The sequence below is a fragment of the Mobula birostris genome, chromosome 4 (genome assembly GCF_030028105.1).
Source record: "Mobula birostris isolate sMobBir1 chromosome 4, sMobBir1.hap1, whole genome shotgun sequence".
In the NCBI taxonomy this organism is placed as follows: domain Eukaryota; kingdom Metazoa; phylum Chordata; class Chondrichthyes; order Myliobatiformes; family Myliobatidae; genus Mobula; species Mobula birostris.
This window is the reverse complement of record NC_092373.1, coordinates 6,651,635-6,667,344: the sequence shown is the minus strand read 5'-3', so window position 1 is coordinate 6,667,344 and position 15,710 is coordinate 6,651,635. Positions and strand designations below refer to the sequence as shown.

The window sequence follows — 15,710 nt, the reverse complement described above, 5'->3', positions numbered from 1 at the left end:
GTCATCAGACTGTGGGAGCGTACGGGAGCACACACACAAAGGAATCCCACGCAGGCAGAACGTGCAAACTCCTTACACACAGCATCAGGAATTGAACCCTGATCTACCGATTACTGGTGTGTGCTAAGCATGCTGTTACCACAATGCCCGTTCGTCCGTTCATTGTCGTGTTTAGAAGTACGCTGTGATTGTGAGAAGCTTGCTGCAGTACAGACAACATGGAGCAGAAATTGCTCAAGACTGTGAAGAAAAGGTCTCTGCAAAGCCAGACTTTAGTGCAAATCGGACAGTCAGAGACAAGTCCATGGTCGCGTAAGAGTTGGTCCTTAGTGTTCTGTTGCTTGGGAGGGTTAGAGCTGTACCAGTCAGTTCAAGAACTGAATGGTTGAAGGGAAGTAGCTGTTCCTGAACCTGGTGTCCGATGGTAGCTCTGAGAAGAGCACAGTAATGTAATGGTTGGCGCCACGCTATTACAGCTTGGGGGTGATCTGGAGCTCGGAACAGACTCTTCTGTCCCAACAATCTGCACTACCCAGCAACCCACCCATTTAACACGAACCTCAGGGATTTGCACACTCTTCTTTTTGGTGCTCTGGTTTCGTGCCACAGTCCAAATACGCGGCAGATTAATTGGTCATTGTGAGGATTGTCCTGTGATTAGGCTAGTGTTAAATGGGTGGGTTGCTGGGCAGTGAGGTTGTGCCTGTTCCGAGCTGTATCTGTAAATAAAACTAAAGCGGACATGGCCCAGATGGTGGGCGTTCTTGGTGACGGATGCCACGTCCTCGAGGCAGTACCTCCTATACATCAAGTGAAGTTTATTGTCATTTAACGATGTACTGTACATGTATACCGTCAAATGAGACAATGCTTCTCCAAACTAGGCTGTAAATACACATAACGCACAATAAGAATAAAATCTACAAATGAATTACACATAAATAAAGTAAATTGCATAAATTAAATACCGTAGGGTACACTACAGTGCCATGATGTGGCCAGGAGCTCAGAAGCCTAACGAACTCGTGGAATAAGCCGTTTCCCATCCTGACCAATTTTGTCATTATGCATTACTCTCCTGTCTGATGGTAGAATGGCAAAGAAGTTGCATGCTGGCAATCTTTGCCACGTTTTCTCTCCCTTACTGTCCTCGATCCACTCACACCTCTCTTTGTTTCCCAGGTGTTGAGATCAGCTGCAGACTGGTCGTGCGGAATCAAATATCACGAAGAATCCATCCACAAAGCTTACATTAACGTGATTCAGTACAGCAAACACTACATCTACATAGAGGTATGGAACGGCAGCACATCTCTCTGTCATCGGCAGACACATCTCAAAGTCAAAGTACATTTATTATCAAAGCATGTTTACTTTATATAACCCTGAGATTGGTTTCCGTACAGATAGTTATGAAGACAAATCTGGAACATTGCATACAGTTCTGGCCACTCTATTATAGAAAGGATTTGTGAGCGGACAGGTTGCTCTCTGGATTAGAGGGCATGTGTTGTGATGGGAAGTTAGACCAACTTGGGTTCTTTTTTCTGGAGTGACAGAAGCCAAAGGGAGCTCTAATAGATCTTTGTAAGATTATGAGAGGCATAGATAGACAGACAGTATCTTTTTCCCAGATGTTGAAACATCCAGTACCAGAGGACATGCATTTAATTTCAAAGGAAGTGGTGGGTGCCTGGGGTGGTAGAGGCAGAGGCAGATGCATTAGCGACTCTTAGGAGACGTTTAGATAGGCACGTGAATGTGAGGAAAATGGAAGGATATGGACATTGTGTAGACAGAAGGGATGAGTTTAGTCAGCCATTTGATTACTAATGTAATTGGTTTGGCACAATTTTGTGGGCGAAGGGCCTGTTCCCGTGTCAAACTGTTCCTATCCCCTGCTCATCCTAAAGGAGGCTGGGAGAATTATTAATTTATTTACTCGGAGATACAGCATGGAGCAGGTCCTTCTGGCTCAACGAGCCGCATCAGCCAGCAAATCGCCTATTTAATCCCAGGACAATTTACAATGACCAGTTAACCTACTAACCAGTGTGTCCTGATGATGGGTCTTAACTCAAAATGTTGACTGTCAATTTCCTTTGATAGACGCCAAACCTTATCTGCCTTCAGATTTGCAGTACTGTACAAAAGTTTTAGGGGTATTTGTCTGTAGCCAGGGTGCCTAACGGTTTAGCACAGTACTGTACTTGTCAACGTGGAGCGGACGAGTTTGCCAGTCCGGCAGGAGCAAAGGATGTTGGGAATGGGGAGGATGGAGAATGGGGATGTTGGGAGTGGGGAGGGTGGAGTGCTGTGGGAGGGGTGTGGGACAGGGGACAGAGGAGGAGTGCCAGGAACACCAGGCAAAGTCATTTGATTCCAAACTATCAGTTCATTGATCGACACAGAACGTCTCGCTGGTGTTCACCTCTCCCTCTCCTCTCCCTTCTTTTCCCAACAATGATTCCTTTCTAACTGCCCCCTTCCCACCCCGAGTCCACAATAGAGACCAGGTTCTGGTTCAGAATCAGGTTTATCATCACTCACATGTGTCATGAAATTTGTTTTTTTTTGCAGCAGTACAGTGCAATACATAAAATTACTACAGTACTGTGCAAAAGTCTGAGGTACCCTAGCACAGTATATTTTTTTTAATGAATTTATATATATATTTATGAATATATGCCTATGTCTTTTGCACAGGACAGTATCGCTGCCATATCTACAACTACCACCAGCCCAGGCAGTGCATTCTGGACACTCAACCCTCTCTGTGTAATAAGAAAACTTGCCCATCACATCTCCTTTGAAATTACCCCTTCTCACCTTAAATGCACGTCCTCTGGCTTTAGACATTCCAACTGACTGTCTACTCTCTCAGGTCAGACAGCATCTATAGAAATGAATCAACAGTTGATGTTTTGGGCCAAGACCCCTCATCAGGACTGCAAACTCAGAAGGAAGATGCCAGAATAAAAAGGTGTGGGGAGGAAGGGAGGAATACTGTTCCCACACACTTAGCTTCACCTATCACATTCGAACTTTCCTCCTTCCCCTCTACCCACGATTGTATTCTGGCATCTTCGCCCTGAGAATGAGGGGCTCACAGGGAATGAGGGGCTTGGGGAATGAGGGGCTCGAGGAATGAGGGGCTCACAGGGAATGAAGGTCTCAGGGAATGAAGGGCTGAATGCATAAGGGCTCACAGGGAATGAGGGGCTCGGGGAATGAGGGGCTCGGGGAATGAAGGTCTCAGGGAATGAAGGGCTAAATGCATAAGGGTTCACAGGGAATGAGGGGCTCGGGGAATGAAGGTCTCAGGGAATGAAGGGCTGAATGCATAAGGGCTCACAGGGAATGAGGGGCTCGGGGAATGAAGGTCTCAGGGAATGAAGGGCTGAATGCATAAGGGCTCACAGTAACAACATGCTCATTGAATGTTCTCTCCTATTCTCCCCAGAACCAATTCTTCATCAGCTGTGCTGACAACAAGTACGTCTTTAATGAGATCGGTGATGCCATTGTGGAGCGGATACTGAAAGCCTACAGGTAATGCTGAAGGAATTTTCCTACATTACATTCCATCTGCCAAGCCCTGTTGCATTCACTCATCAAGAACACAGATCAGTACAGCAGAGCAAGAGAAGAGGCTCGTCGGTCTGCAGTGAGATGAGCACGGTACGGTACCGGTGGGGACGGATCTGTCACTGTGTAACGCCGGGGTACGGTACCGGTGGGGACGGGTCTGTCACTGTGTAATGCCGGGGTACGGTACCGGTGGGGACGGGTCCGTCACTGTGCAACGCCGGGGTACGGTACCGGTGGGGACGGGTCCGTCACTGTGCAACGCCGGGGTACGGTACCGGTGGGGACGGGTCCGTCACTGTGCAACGCCGGGGTACGGTACCGGTGGGGACGGGTCTGTCACTGTGTAACGCCGGGGTACGGTACCGGTGGGGACGGGTCTGTCACTGTGTAACGCCGGGGTACGGTACCGGTGGGGACGGATCTGTCACTGTGTAACGCCGGGGTACGGTACCGGTGGGGACGGGTCCGTCACTGTGTAACGCCGGGGTACGGTACCAGTGGGGACAGGTCTGTCACTGTATAACACCGGGGTACGGTACCTGTGGGGACGGGTCCGTCACTGTATAACACCGGGGTACGGTACCGGTGGGGACGGGTCCGTCACTGTATAACACCGGGGTACGGTACCGATGCGGACAGGTCTGTCACTGTATAACACCGGGGTACGGTACCGGTGGGGACGGGTCCGTCACTGTGCAACGCCGGGGTACGGTACCGGTGGGGACGGGTCCGTCACTGTGTAACACGGTACCTGTGGGGACAGGTCTATCACTGTATAACACCGGGGTACGGTACCGGTGGGGACGGGTCCGTCACTGTGTAACACCGGGGTACGGTACCGGTGGGGACAGGTCTGTCACTGTATAACACCGGGGTACGGTACCGGTGGGGACGGGTCCGTCACTGTGCAACGCCGGGGTACGGTACCGGTGGGGACGGGTCCGTCACTGTGCAACGCCGGGGTACGGTACCGGTGGGGACGGGTCCGTCACTGTGCAACGCCGGGGTACGGTACCGGTGGGGACGGGTCCGTCACTGTGCAACGCCGGGGTACGGTACCGGTGGGGACGGATCCGTCACTGTGTAACGCCGGGGTACGGTACCGGTGGGGACGGGTCCGTCACTGTGTAACGCCGGGGTACGGTACCGGTGGGGACGGGTCTGTCACTGTGTAACGCCGGGGTACGGTACCGGTGGGGACGGATCTGTCACTGTGTAACGCCGGGGTACGGTACCGGTGGGGACGGGTCCGTCACTGTGTAACACCGGGGTACGGTACCGGTGGGGACAGGTCCGTCACTGTATAACACCGGGGTACGGTACCTGTGGGGACGGGTCCGTCACTGTATAACACCGGGGTACGGTACCGGTGGGGACGGGTCCGTCACTGTATAACACCGGGGTACGGTACCGATGCGGACAGGTCCGTCACTGTATAACACCGGGGTACGGTACCGGTGGGGACGGGTCCGTCACTGTGCAACGCCGGGGTACGGTACCGGTGGGGACGGGTCCGTCACTGTGCAACGCCGGGGTACGGTACCGGTGGGGACGGGTCCGTCACTGTGTAACACGGTACCTGTGGGGACAGGTCTATCACTGTATAACACCGGGGTACGGTACCGGTGGGGACGGGTCCGTCACTGTGCAACACCGGGGTACGGTACCGGTGGGGACAGGTCTGTCACTGTATAACACCGGGGTACGGTACCGGTGGGGACGGGTCCGTCACTGTATAACACCGGGGTACGGTACCGGTGGGGACGGGTCCGTCACTGTATAACACCAGGGTACGGTACCGGTGGGGACAGGTCTGTCACTGTATAACACCGGGGTACGGTACCTGTGGGGACAGGTCTATCACTGTATAACACCGGGGTACGGTACCGGTGGGGACGGGTCTATCACTACCGGTTTCTTTGTAGAAATTATTTTCACTTTGACACGAAAAGTCTTTTTCTATTGATCAGTGGCAAAAAAAGCCAAACTCAGTCCACTGTGGTTCAATGTTGTAAACAATAAAACATGAAAGCTTCCAGTGGGTGGGGGTGGGTTCGTGGAGACCGGGATGCAGTTCTGTGCATTGGGGCCTCTAAACCCAATGGTGATACAACCTGATTGAATTCTGTCTATGGTGCATCTGTAGAAATCTGTGAGAGTCCTTGCATCACATGCCAAGCCTCCTCCCTGATGATAGCAATGAAAAGTGGGCATGTCCTGGATGGTGAAGCTCTTTACTGATCTATGCTGCCTTCTTGAGGCTCTGACTTGACGATATCCACGATGGTCATCTCTAAACAGTGACGTGCAACTTTCAGCTGTGAGAGAGGCAGCAGACACAGGGCAGAACACCACCACTTGCCCATTCCCCTTCAAAGTCACCCGCCCAGCCTGACTGGGAAATATTTACCCGTTCTTTCATTGTCAATGGGTTTAAACCCTCTCGAGGAGCACCTTCCCCAGAAGGAGTACGGCAGTTCAGGAAGATGGCTCACCCTACCTTCTCATGGGGTAGTTGGAGACTGATGATATATTCAACATCAATGCTAGGATCTGGCTTTCAGTTATAGCTCCCAAGTTCCATTGTCCCCCATCATTGCAATCATCCCCACATCCGTGTTCCACCATCTTAAAGACAAATGACATTGGCGTAGAATTCAGCCATTTGGCCCATTGAACCTGCCCTGCCATTCCATCATGGCTGATTTATTATCCCTCTCAAGCCAGTTCTCCTGCCTTCTCCCCGTAAACTGGACACCCTTACTAATCAATAACCTATCAATCTCTGCTTTAAATATACCCAATGACTTGGCCTCCGCAGCCGCCTGTGGCAATGAATTCCACCGATTCACCACACTGTGGCTGAAGAAATTCCTCCTCATCTCTGTTCTAAATGGACGTCCCTCAATTCTGAGGCTGTGCCTCGTTATAGGAAACATCCTCTCCATGTTCTCTCTATCCTGGCCTTTCAATATTTGATAGATTTCAATGAGATCATCCTTTATCAAGTTGCCCTCCTCCTTTCCTTCCTAGCCATATCCTGCCTCTCACCCGCTGCAGCAACCCCAACCCCACTCCTGCTTCCCAGAGCTCTCATCCCACCGCCCAGCCCAACTCTGCCCTTCCTGAGAGTGAAACAGTTTCCAAATCTGGGAACACAGGAGACCCTGCAGATGCTGGAAATCCAGAGCAACACTCACAAAATGCTGGAGGAACTCAGCAGGTCAGGCAGCATCCATGGAAATGAATAAACAGTCAACATTTTGGGCCAATACCTTTCATCGGGACTGGAAAGGAAGGGAGGAAAGACGCCAGAATAGGAAGGTGGCAAAAGGGGTGAGAGCATAGGGTGGCAGATGATAGGTGAAGCCAAGTGCGAGGGAGGGAGGAAATGAAGTAAGAAGCTGGAGGTGATCGATGTAAAGGGCTGAAGAAGAAGGAATCTGACAGGAGATGAGAATGTGTCACGGGAGAAAGGGAAGGTGGAGGGACACCAGGTTAGGTGATAGGCAAGTGAGAAGAGGTAAGAGCCCACAGTGGGAAAATGAAGAAGAGGGAACGGGGGGGGGGGGTATGAAATCAATGTTCATGCCATCAAATTGAAGGCTACTAAGATGGAATATGAGGTGTTGCTCCTCCAACACAAGAGTGGCCTCATCGTGGCAGAACAGGAGCCCATGGACCAACATGTCACAATGGGAACGGGTATAGGAACTGACATGGTTCTGGAATTTTTTCTCTCCTTCAGGGAAGTCTGTTTTTTCCTTGTAGCGTCTCCAAAGGCTCGATGTCTGTTTTTGTACATTACATCATGCAGAGTGTGTGAAATCTAGCCAGATTTAAAACAACTTGCCCTCTGTTCATTTCTGTTCCCCTGAGGCTGCTGCTAGTCCTGGGATTGCTTGTTCTGTGCCTGTCTACCAAACTTGGCAGGTTGAGTCAGTGGTGAAGAAGGGAATTGCAATGTTAACGTTCAATTTCAGAGGACGAGAATATAAAAACAAGGATGTGATTCTGAGGCTTTATAAGTCAGATCACATTTGGAGTTTTGCGAGCAGTTTTGGGCCCCTTATCCAAGTAAAGATGTGCTGGCTTGGGCAGGGTTCAGAGGAGGTACATAAGAATCACTTTGGGAATGAAAGGGTTAATGGATGAGGAGTGTTTGGGCTCTGGGCCTGTACTTGCTGGAGTTCAAGGGAATGAGAGGAAATCACATTGAAGCCAATTGAATATTGAAAGGCCTAGACAGAGTGGATACGGATAAGTTGTTTCCTATATTGGTAGGGTCCAGGATCAAAGTTCAAAGTCGATTTATTATCAAAGGATCTATATTATATGCAACCTTGAGGTACATCTCCTTGCAGGCAGGCACAAAATTTAGGACCAGAACGCACAGCCTCAGAATAGAGGGATGTCCATTTAGAACAGAGGTAAGAAAGAACTTTTTTAGCCAGAAAGTGGTGAATCTGTGGAATTCATTGCCACAGACAGCTGAGAATGCAAAATCATTGGGTATATTTAAAGCACAGGTTGATGGGTTCTTGATTAATCATGGTGTCAAAGGGCACGGGGAGAAGGCAGGAGAATGGGGTTGAGAAGGTTCATAAATCAGCCATGATGGACTGGTGGAGCAGGCTCAATGGGCCAAATGGCTTAATTCTGCATCTATGTCTCATGGTCTTTTGTCCCTAATTCCCTTTTTGTAACAAAACTACAGCAGTTTATTCACTCACAAATCCACCAATTAGAGCTACTTATCCAGAGCGCTGTGTACACAGGGTCCTCAGAATTGTCAATGGTCCCTCCCGTCCATCCAGCAATCTCTTAGACCCCCTACCATCAGGCAGAAGGTACCGTAGCGTTAGGACAAGGACTGTTAGGATGGGAAACAGCTTCTTCCCCCAGGCCCTGAGACCACTGAACTCTCTGCCAGGTCTCATCATGTACAAAGCGCCAGTAGTATTATTATGTTTACTTTTTAGCATATGTCATTAATTATTTGTTAATTTATTTCTGGTAACATTACTTTATGTGTTGAGTGTGTGAGTTATATGTACGTTGTTTTGTTTGGTGAAGACTTTTGCATAGTACTGTATAATTACTTGTGTATTTAATTAAATATAATTTGGTGAATAGGTTTGTGATCGTCACATGAAAGGTAGTACTGTAAAAAAAACTTTGTTCTGCATGCTGTCCATACATCATTTCATCTCATCAGTGCATTGAGGTTGTTGAAGGGAAAACAATAACCAAATGCATAATAAAGTGTTACTGTCGCAGAGGAAGGGCAGAGGAGGCAGACATAAGGTGCAAGGCCATATTGAGCAGGATTATGAGGTTAAAAGTCCATTGTATCACATTAGGGAACCATTCAATAGTCTGATAACAATGGCATAGAGGCTGTCCTCAAGCCTGGTGGTACGTACTTTCAGACTTTTCTATCTTCTGCCCGATGGGAGGCGGGAGAAGAGAGAATGCCCGGGGGGGGGGTGCCTTACCAAGACAGAGGGAAGTGTAGACAGAAACATCAGGGTCTACCATGGTAACCTCTGCCTCAACGATTTCTGAATGATTGCCCCTCCACTCCCCTGAGAGGAAGAGTCTCCTCACTGCGTTAACTGGGTGGACTCTTCTTTCTAAACATGAACCCTTGGCTCTGGATTCTCGTGCAGCACAGCAGTGTGATTGTAGCATGATGCTCAATAATGCCAGGGTTCAGAAGATCAGAGTTCAATTCCCCCTGCAGTTCGTAAGGAGTTTGTCTGTTCTCCCCATGACCATGTGAGTTTCCCCCCGATGCTTCAGTTTTCTCCCACATTACAAAGCTGTATGAGTTCGGGTAAGTTAGGTGTGGGCATGCTGTGTTGGCGCCAGGGGCGCGGTGACACTCGTGGGCGTCCACCAGCACATCCTCGGACTGAGTTGGTCATTGAAGCAGGCAACACATTACTCTGTTTTGATGTACGTGTTACAAGCAAAGCTAATCTTTAATCCATTGGAAGACTCTTCTCCACAGCCACCTGTAAAACAGTGCCCTGAGGGGCCTGGTTCAATGTCTGTTTGATGTTTGATAGATCCATAAAGCTATACGACCATCAGGCACAGGAGCAGAATCAGACCATTAGACTGCTCTGCCGTTCGATGGCTGATTTATTATCCCTCTCAACCTTACTCACAATAGTCATAGTCATAGTCATACTTTATTGATCCTGGGGGAAATTGGTTTTCGTTACAGTTGCACCATAAATAATAAATAGTAATAGAACCATGAATAGCTAAATTGTAGTATGTTAATTATGCCAGGAAATTATGAAATAAATCCAGGACCAGCCTATCGGCACAGGGTGTCTGACCCTCCAAGGGAGGAGTTGTGAAGTTTGATGGCCACAGGCAGGAATGACTTCCTATGACGCTCTGTGTTGCATCTCGGTGGAATGAGTCTCTGGCTGAATGTACTCCTGTGCCCACCCAGTACATTATGTAGTGGATGGGAGACATTGTCCAAGATGGCATGCAACTTGGACAGCATCCTCTTTTCAGACACCACCGTGAGAGAGTCCAGTTCCATCCCCACAACATCACTGGCCTTACGAATGAGTTTGTTGATTCTGTTGGTGTCTGCTATCCTCAGCCTGCCGCCCCAGCACGAAACAGCAGACATGATCGCACTGGCCACCACAGACTCGTAGAACATCCTCAGCATCATCCGACAGATGTTAAAGGACCTCAGCCTTCTCAGGAAATAGAGACGGCTCTGACCCTTCTTGTAGACAGCCTCAGTGTTCTTTGACCAATCCAGTTTATAGTCAATACTCCAACACCAGTCTGACCAATGCCTTATCAAGCCTCAGCATTACACCTTTGCTTTTACATCCTAGTCCTCTCAAAGTGAATGCTAACATCCTGAGACGTGTTATGGTTTTAAAAGTGAAAGTTGTTCATTTGGTATTAAGAGCTGAGTAACAGTTTTTCAAAGTTCAAAGTAAACGTATTATGCAAGTACATGTATGTCACCATATACAACCCTGAGATTCATTTTCTTGTGGGCATACTCAATAAGTCCATAATAGAATAATAACTATGATAGATTCAATGAAAGACAGCACCAACTTAGGTTTTCAACCTCTGTGCAAAAGACAAACTGTGCAAGTACAAAAAGAAATAAATAATATTATCAAATAAGTAAGCAATAAATATCAAGAACTGAAATGAAGAGAATCCTTGAAAGTGAGTCCATAGGTTGTGGGAACAGTTCAGTGATGGGCAAGTGTAATTGAGTGAAGTTATCCCCTCTGGTTCGACAGCCTGATGGTTGAGGGATAATAACTGTTCCTGATCCTGGCGTGTGAGACTATAGGCTTCTGTTACAACGAGATCTAGGTGTTCTTGTACATCAGTCACTGAAAGCAAGCATGCAAGTACAGCAGGCAGTGAAGAAAGCTAATGGCATGCCAGCCTTCATAACAAGGGGAATTGAGTATAAGAGCAAAGAGGTCCTTCTGCAGCTGTACAGGGCCCTGGTGAGACCACACCTGAAGTACTGTGTGCAGTTTTGATCTCCAAATTTGAGGAAGGACATTCTTGCTATTGAGGGAGTGCAGTGTAGGTTCACAGGGTTAATTCCCGGGATGGCGGGACTGTCATATGTCGAAAGATTGGAGCGACTGGGCTTGTATACTCTGGAATTTAGAAGGCTGAGAGGGGATCTTATTGAAACATATAAGGTTATTAAGGGATTGGACACGCTGGAGGCAGGAAGCATGTTCCCGCTGATGGGTGAGTCCAGAACCAGAGGCCACAGTTTAAGAATAAGGGGTAGGCCATTTAGAACAGAGTTGAGGAAAAACTTTATCACCCAGAGAGTGGTGGATATGTGGAATGCTCTGCCCCAGAAGGCTGTGGAGGCCAAGTCTCTGGATGCTTTCAAGAAAGGGATGGATAGAGCTCTTAAAGATAGTGGAATCAAAGGTTATGGGGATAAGGCAGGAACTGGATACTGATTGTGGATGATCAGCCATGATCACAGTGAATGGCGGTGTTGGCTAGAAGGGCTGAATGGCTTACTCCTGCACCTATTGTCTATTGTTCCTTATTCCTGATGGCAGCAGTTAGAAGAGAGCATGTCCTGGGTAGTGGTCATCCCGAATGATGAATGCTGCTTTCCTGTGACGACCATCTTGTAGATGTGCTCATTGGTGGGGAGGGCTTTACCAACAATCATCTGGGCCATATCCACTACTTTTTGTGGGATTTTCCATTCAAGGGCCACACCAGGCCATCATCCAGTCAATCAATAGTCTCTTCACTGCACATCTGTGGAAGTTTGTCAAAGTTTTTGAAGTCACATTGAACCTTTGCAAACTCTTGAGGAAGTAGAGGTGCTGCTGTGCTTTCTTCATATGTGCTGGACCCAGGACAGGTTCTCCAAAATAATAACACAGATGAATTTAAAGATACTGACTCTCTCCACTTCTGATCCCCGATGACAACTGGCTGCTGGACCTCTTGTTTCCTCCTCCTGTAGTCAGTAATCAGCTCCTTGGTCTTGCTGACATTGAGAGAGAGATTGTTGTTAGAAAATCCCTTATCTACCTTTGCTGTTATCTGTAATTAAGCTCCACTGTCCTGGACTGAGATCCTACCATTCAGCGAAAATTCCTATTGCTTGCATAACATGGTGTGCACGAGGACCCAGGAGTAGCTGATGCACTTTCAAGCCTCACTGGAGGCCCCTTGTGAACCAATTTTATATACAAGTATTTATTCAAATCAAATTCAAAGTCAATTCATTATTAAAGAACATACATTGTCGGTTGTCTGTCATATCCGACAATGACAGGGAACCTGTTTTAGAACATTTTAAAGTGGAAAGCTGTTGCACTGGGCAGTTCCACTCTCTTGACCTTGGAATTCCAGGTCCAGTGGTACCCGATCTTTGCAACTGGGTTGCAGTGTTACCATGTACTGCTTTGAGATTCATTTCCTCGCGGGGATTTGCAGGAAAATAAAGAAATAGAATAGAATTGATGGAAAAACTATACACAAAGACTGCGAAGCAACCAATGTGCAAGAGTCCTTGAAAGTGAGTCCCTAGGTGGTAGAATCAGTTTGGAGTTGTGGTGAGTGAAGTTATCCCCTCTGGTTCAAGAGCCTGATGGGCAAGGGGTAATAACTGTTCCTGAACCTGGTGGTATGGAACCTAAGGCTCCTGTACCTTCTGCTCGATGGCAGCAGCAAAAAGAGAGCATGTCCTGGATGGTGGTGTGAGTCCCTGATGATGGATGCTGCTTTCCTGCAACAGTGCTCCGTGTAGACGTGCTCAATGGTGGGGAGGGTTTTACCCGTGATGGGCTGGGCTGTATCCACTACATTTTGTAGGCTCTTCCATTCAAGAGTATTGGTGTTTCAAAGTTCAAAGTATATTTATTATTAAAGTACATATATGTCAGCATACTGTATATAACCCTGAGATTTGCTTTCTTGTTGGTATGCACAGTAAGTTCGAGCATAAAAGAATCAGCGAAACAAGGCACACAACACGACAAACAGCCAACATGCAAAAGACAACAAACTATGCAAATACAAATGAAAAAATGAAATAATAATAATAAATAAATTATTGAATTAACTTCGCAAACACGAGGAATTCTGCTGATGCTGGAAAGCAACTTTGATGTGTGTTTGTTTATTGAATTGACTTTATCACTTACATCCTTCATATACATGAGGAGTAAAAATCTTTACGTTACATCTGTCTAAATGTGCAATGTGCAATTTATAGCAATTTATAATAAATATTATGTACAACAGGATAGTCAATATAACATAGAAATACAATTGTATCAGTGTGAGTTAATCGGTCTGATGGCCTGGTGGAAGAAGCTGTCCCGGAGCCTGTTGGTCCTGGTTTTTATACTGTGGTACCGTTTCCCAGATGGTAGCAGCTGGAATAGATTGTGGTTGGGGTGACTCAGGTCTCAAATGATCCTTCGGGCCCTTTTTACACACCTGTCTCTGTAAATGTCCTGAATCATGGGAAGTTCACAATTACAGATGCGCTGGGCTGTCAGCACCACTCTCGGCAGAGACCTGCAATTGAGGGAAGTACAGTTCCCATACCAGGCAGTGATGCAGCCAGTCAGGATGCTCTCAATTGTGCCCCTGTAGAAAGTTCTTAAGATCTGGGGGCCTATACCAAATTTCTTCACCCATCTGAGGTGAAAGGGGTGCTGTTGGGCCTTTCTTACCACATAGCCGCTATGTACAGACCATGTGAGATCCTAGGTGATGTCTATGCTGAAGAATTTAAAGCTGTTCACCCTCTCAACCACAGATCCACTGATGTCTATAGGGGTTAGCCCATCTCCATTCCTCCCGTACCAGTTGCTATGTTTTTACGACTTTGAGGGAAAGGCTGTTTTCTTGACACCATTGTGTCAGGGTGATGACTTCTTCTCTGTAGGCTACCTCGTTATTATTTGAGATTAGGCCAATCAGCAAATGTAATTAGCAGGTAGGAGCTGTGGGTGGCAACACAGTCATAAGTATTCAGAGAGTAAAGGAGGGAGGCTTAGTACACAGCCCTGGGGGCTCCTGTGTTGAGAGTCAGAGGAGTGGAGGTGAGGGAGCCCACTCTTACCACCTGCCAGAGATCTGACAGGAAGCCCAGGATCCAGCTGCACAAGGCAGGGTGAAAGCCGAGGTTTCTGAGCTTCTTGTTGAGCCTGGAAGGAATTATGCTGTTGAATGCTGAATTGTAGTCCAAGAACAGCATTCTCACATAAGCATATTAGCAATAAGTATTAAGAACATGAGATGAAGTGTCCTTGAAAGCAGAGCCGGATTATCCTAGTAGCAGAAGTAGCATATGCCACCGGCCCTGTATTTTTGAGGGCCCCGCCCACACTAAATGCTTGCAAGCTGCAGTCTGGTGAAATCGGCATCTCACCATATTCTCACGACTGTTAGAGTGAGTTTTGGGTAGACGATTCATTTACACTTAAATAAATGACTTCAGCCATCAGTTTTCTGTTCTTTGACAAAGTACTGTGGATTGAGTTCATAACAATGTATTTCCTAAAAGCTGTGAACCCAGTTTCATTTGTAACAATGCATCTCTGGCACCTCTGAGACAAGAATGCTAAGTTTACAGGTAGTTGTGAAGACACCATATCTATGCTATTTGAATATGAATTCTCCTCTAAGTTAGCACGTAACATACCAAATAATGTATTATGGATTTTAACGTGCATTCCTAAAGGCCATGAATGCCAGCTTAGGCATACTGGTGCCGGTAGAATGAGTTTAATCAAAAGATGTGAAAACTTCAAAGAATTATCTACACTTGTAACTATGAACTGTCCTTTGTGTTCAGCAAATAAATATCGAGCCTCAATCACAAGGCGGTTAGACCTGTTCTGCCAGAAGTCTCTGCCTGCTGTAACCTAGTTTTATCGAATAAGGAAACTGCCTTGTACCTACCGGTGACGCAACGCTCTGTGATTTCATCTACACCACAGCAACGAGGATCTGGCAACGCTGCTGTTTTCATGTGGCGGGAGCTGCATGCTGCATGGTACAGTACGTGTGTGCAGGCGGGTGTTGGTTCCTTGCTGTGTCATGGTGACCTTTGTGCTATCTCCCACGCTCCCAAGCCGCTGCAGCGAGCACGGTTACCGTGCACCCTCCAGCGACGCCGCGGTGAGTCTGCAACAAGGGACGTGCGACTCAACAGTTTTATGTGACCCAGTTCATGATTCCTCATTTTCAAAACTGAAAAGGGTTAAAAATGAACTAAGGAGCACCATGGGTCAAAGCAGATTGAACAATTTCACTCTAATGTGCATTGAACATGAACTTCTGCGAGAAATAGACATTTCCAGTATCATCAACAAATTTGCTCATGCTAAATCTAGAAAATCTAACTTCTAAATTGTAGTTTTGTTACTTTTGACATTTGATACCTACATGTAAGTAATACTATTACTGAAGTGTCAGACATTTGTCGTATTATCTGGCTGTATAGCAAATTAAAAAATGGAATTACTTTTCTGTGCAAGTAAATAATTTATGTTTTTATACTTACGTGCGTTTTTTAAATTTAGGGCCCCTTTATAACA

The 15,710-nt window shown here is 47.1% G+C and overlaps 1 protein-coding gene across 2 annotated transcripts in view; it reads left to right on the top strand.

The window, feature by feature from the left end:
• The window catches only part of LOC140196145 (phospholipase D1-like), a 225,430-nt gene that overhangs the window by 177,310 nt on the left and 32,410 nt on the right, over positions 1-15,710 (top strand). For both annotated transcript variants that reach the window (XM_072254882.1, XM_072254881.1), the window contains 2 exons: positions 1,183-1,293; positions 3,464-3,552. In XM_072254882.1, the coding sequence (XP_072110983.1) occupies positions 1,183-1,293; positions 3,464-3,552 (200 nt within the window). The remainder of the gene's footprint in view (positions 1-1,182; positions 1,294-3,463; positions 3,553-15,710) is intronic.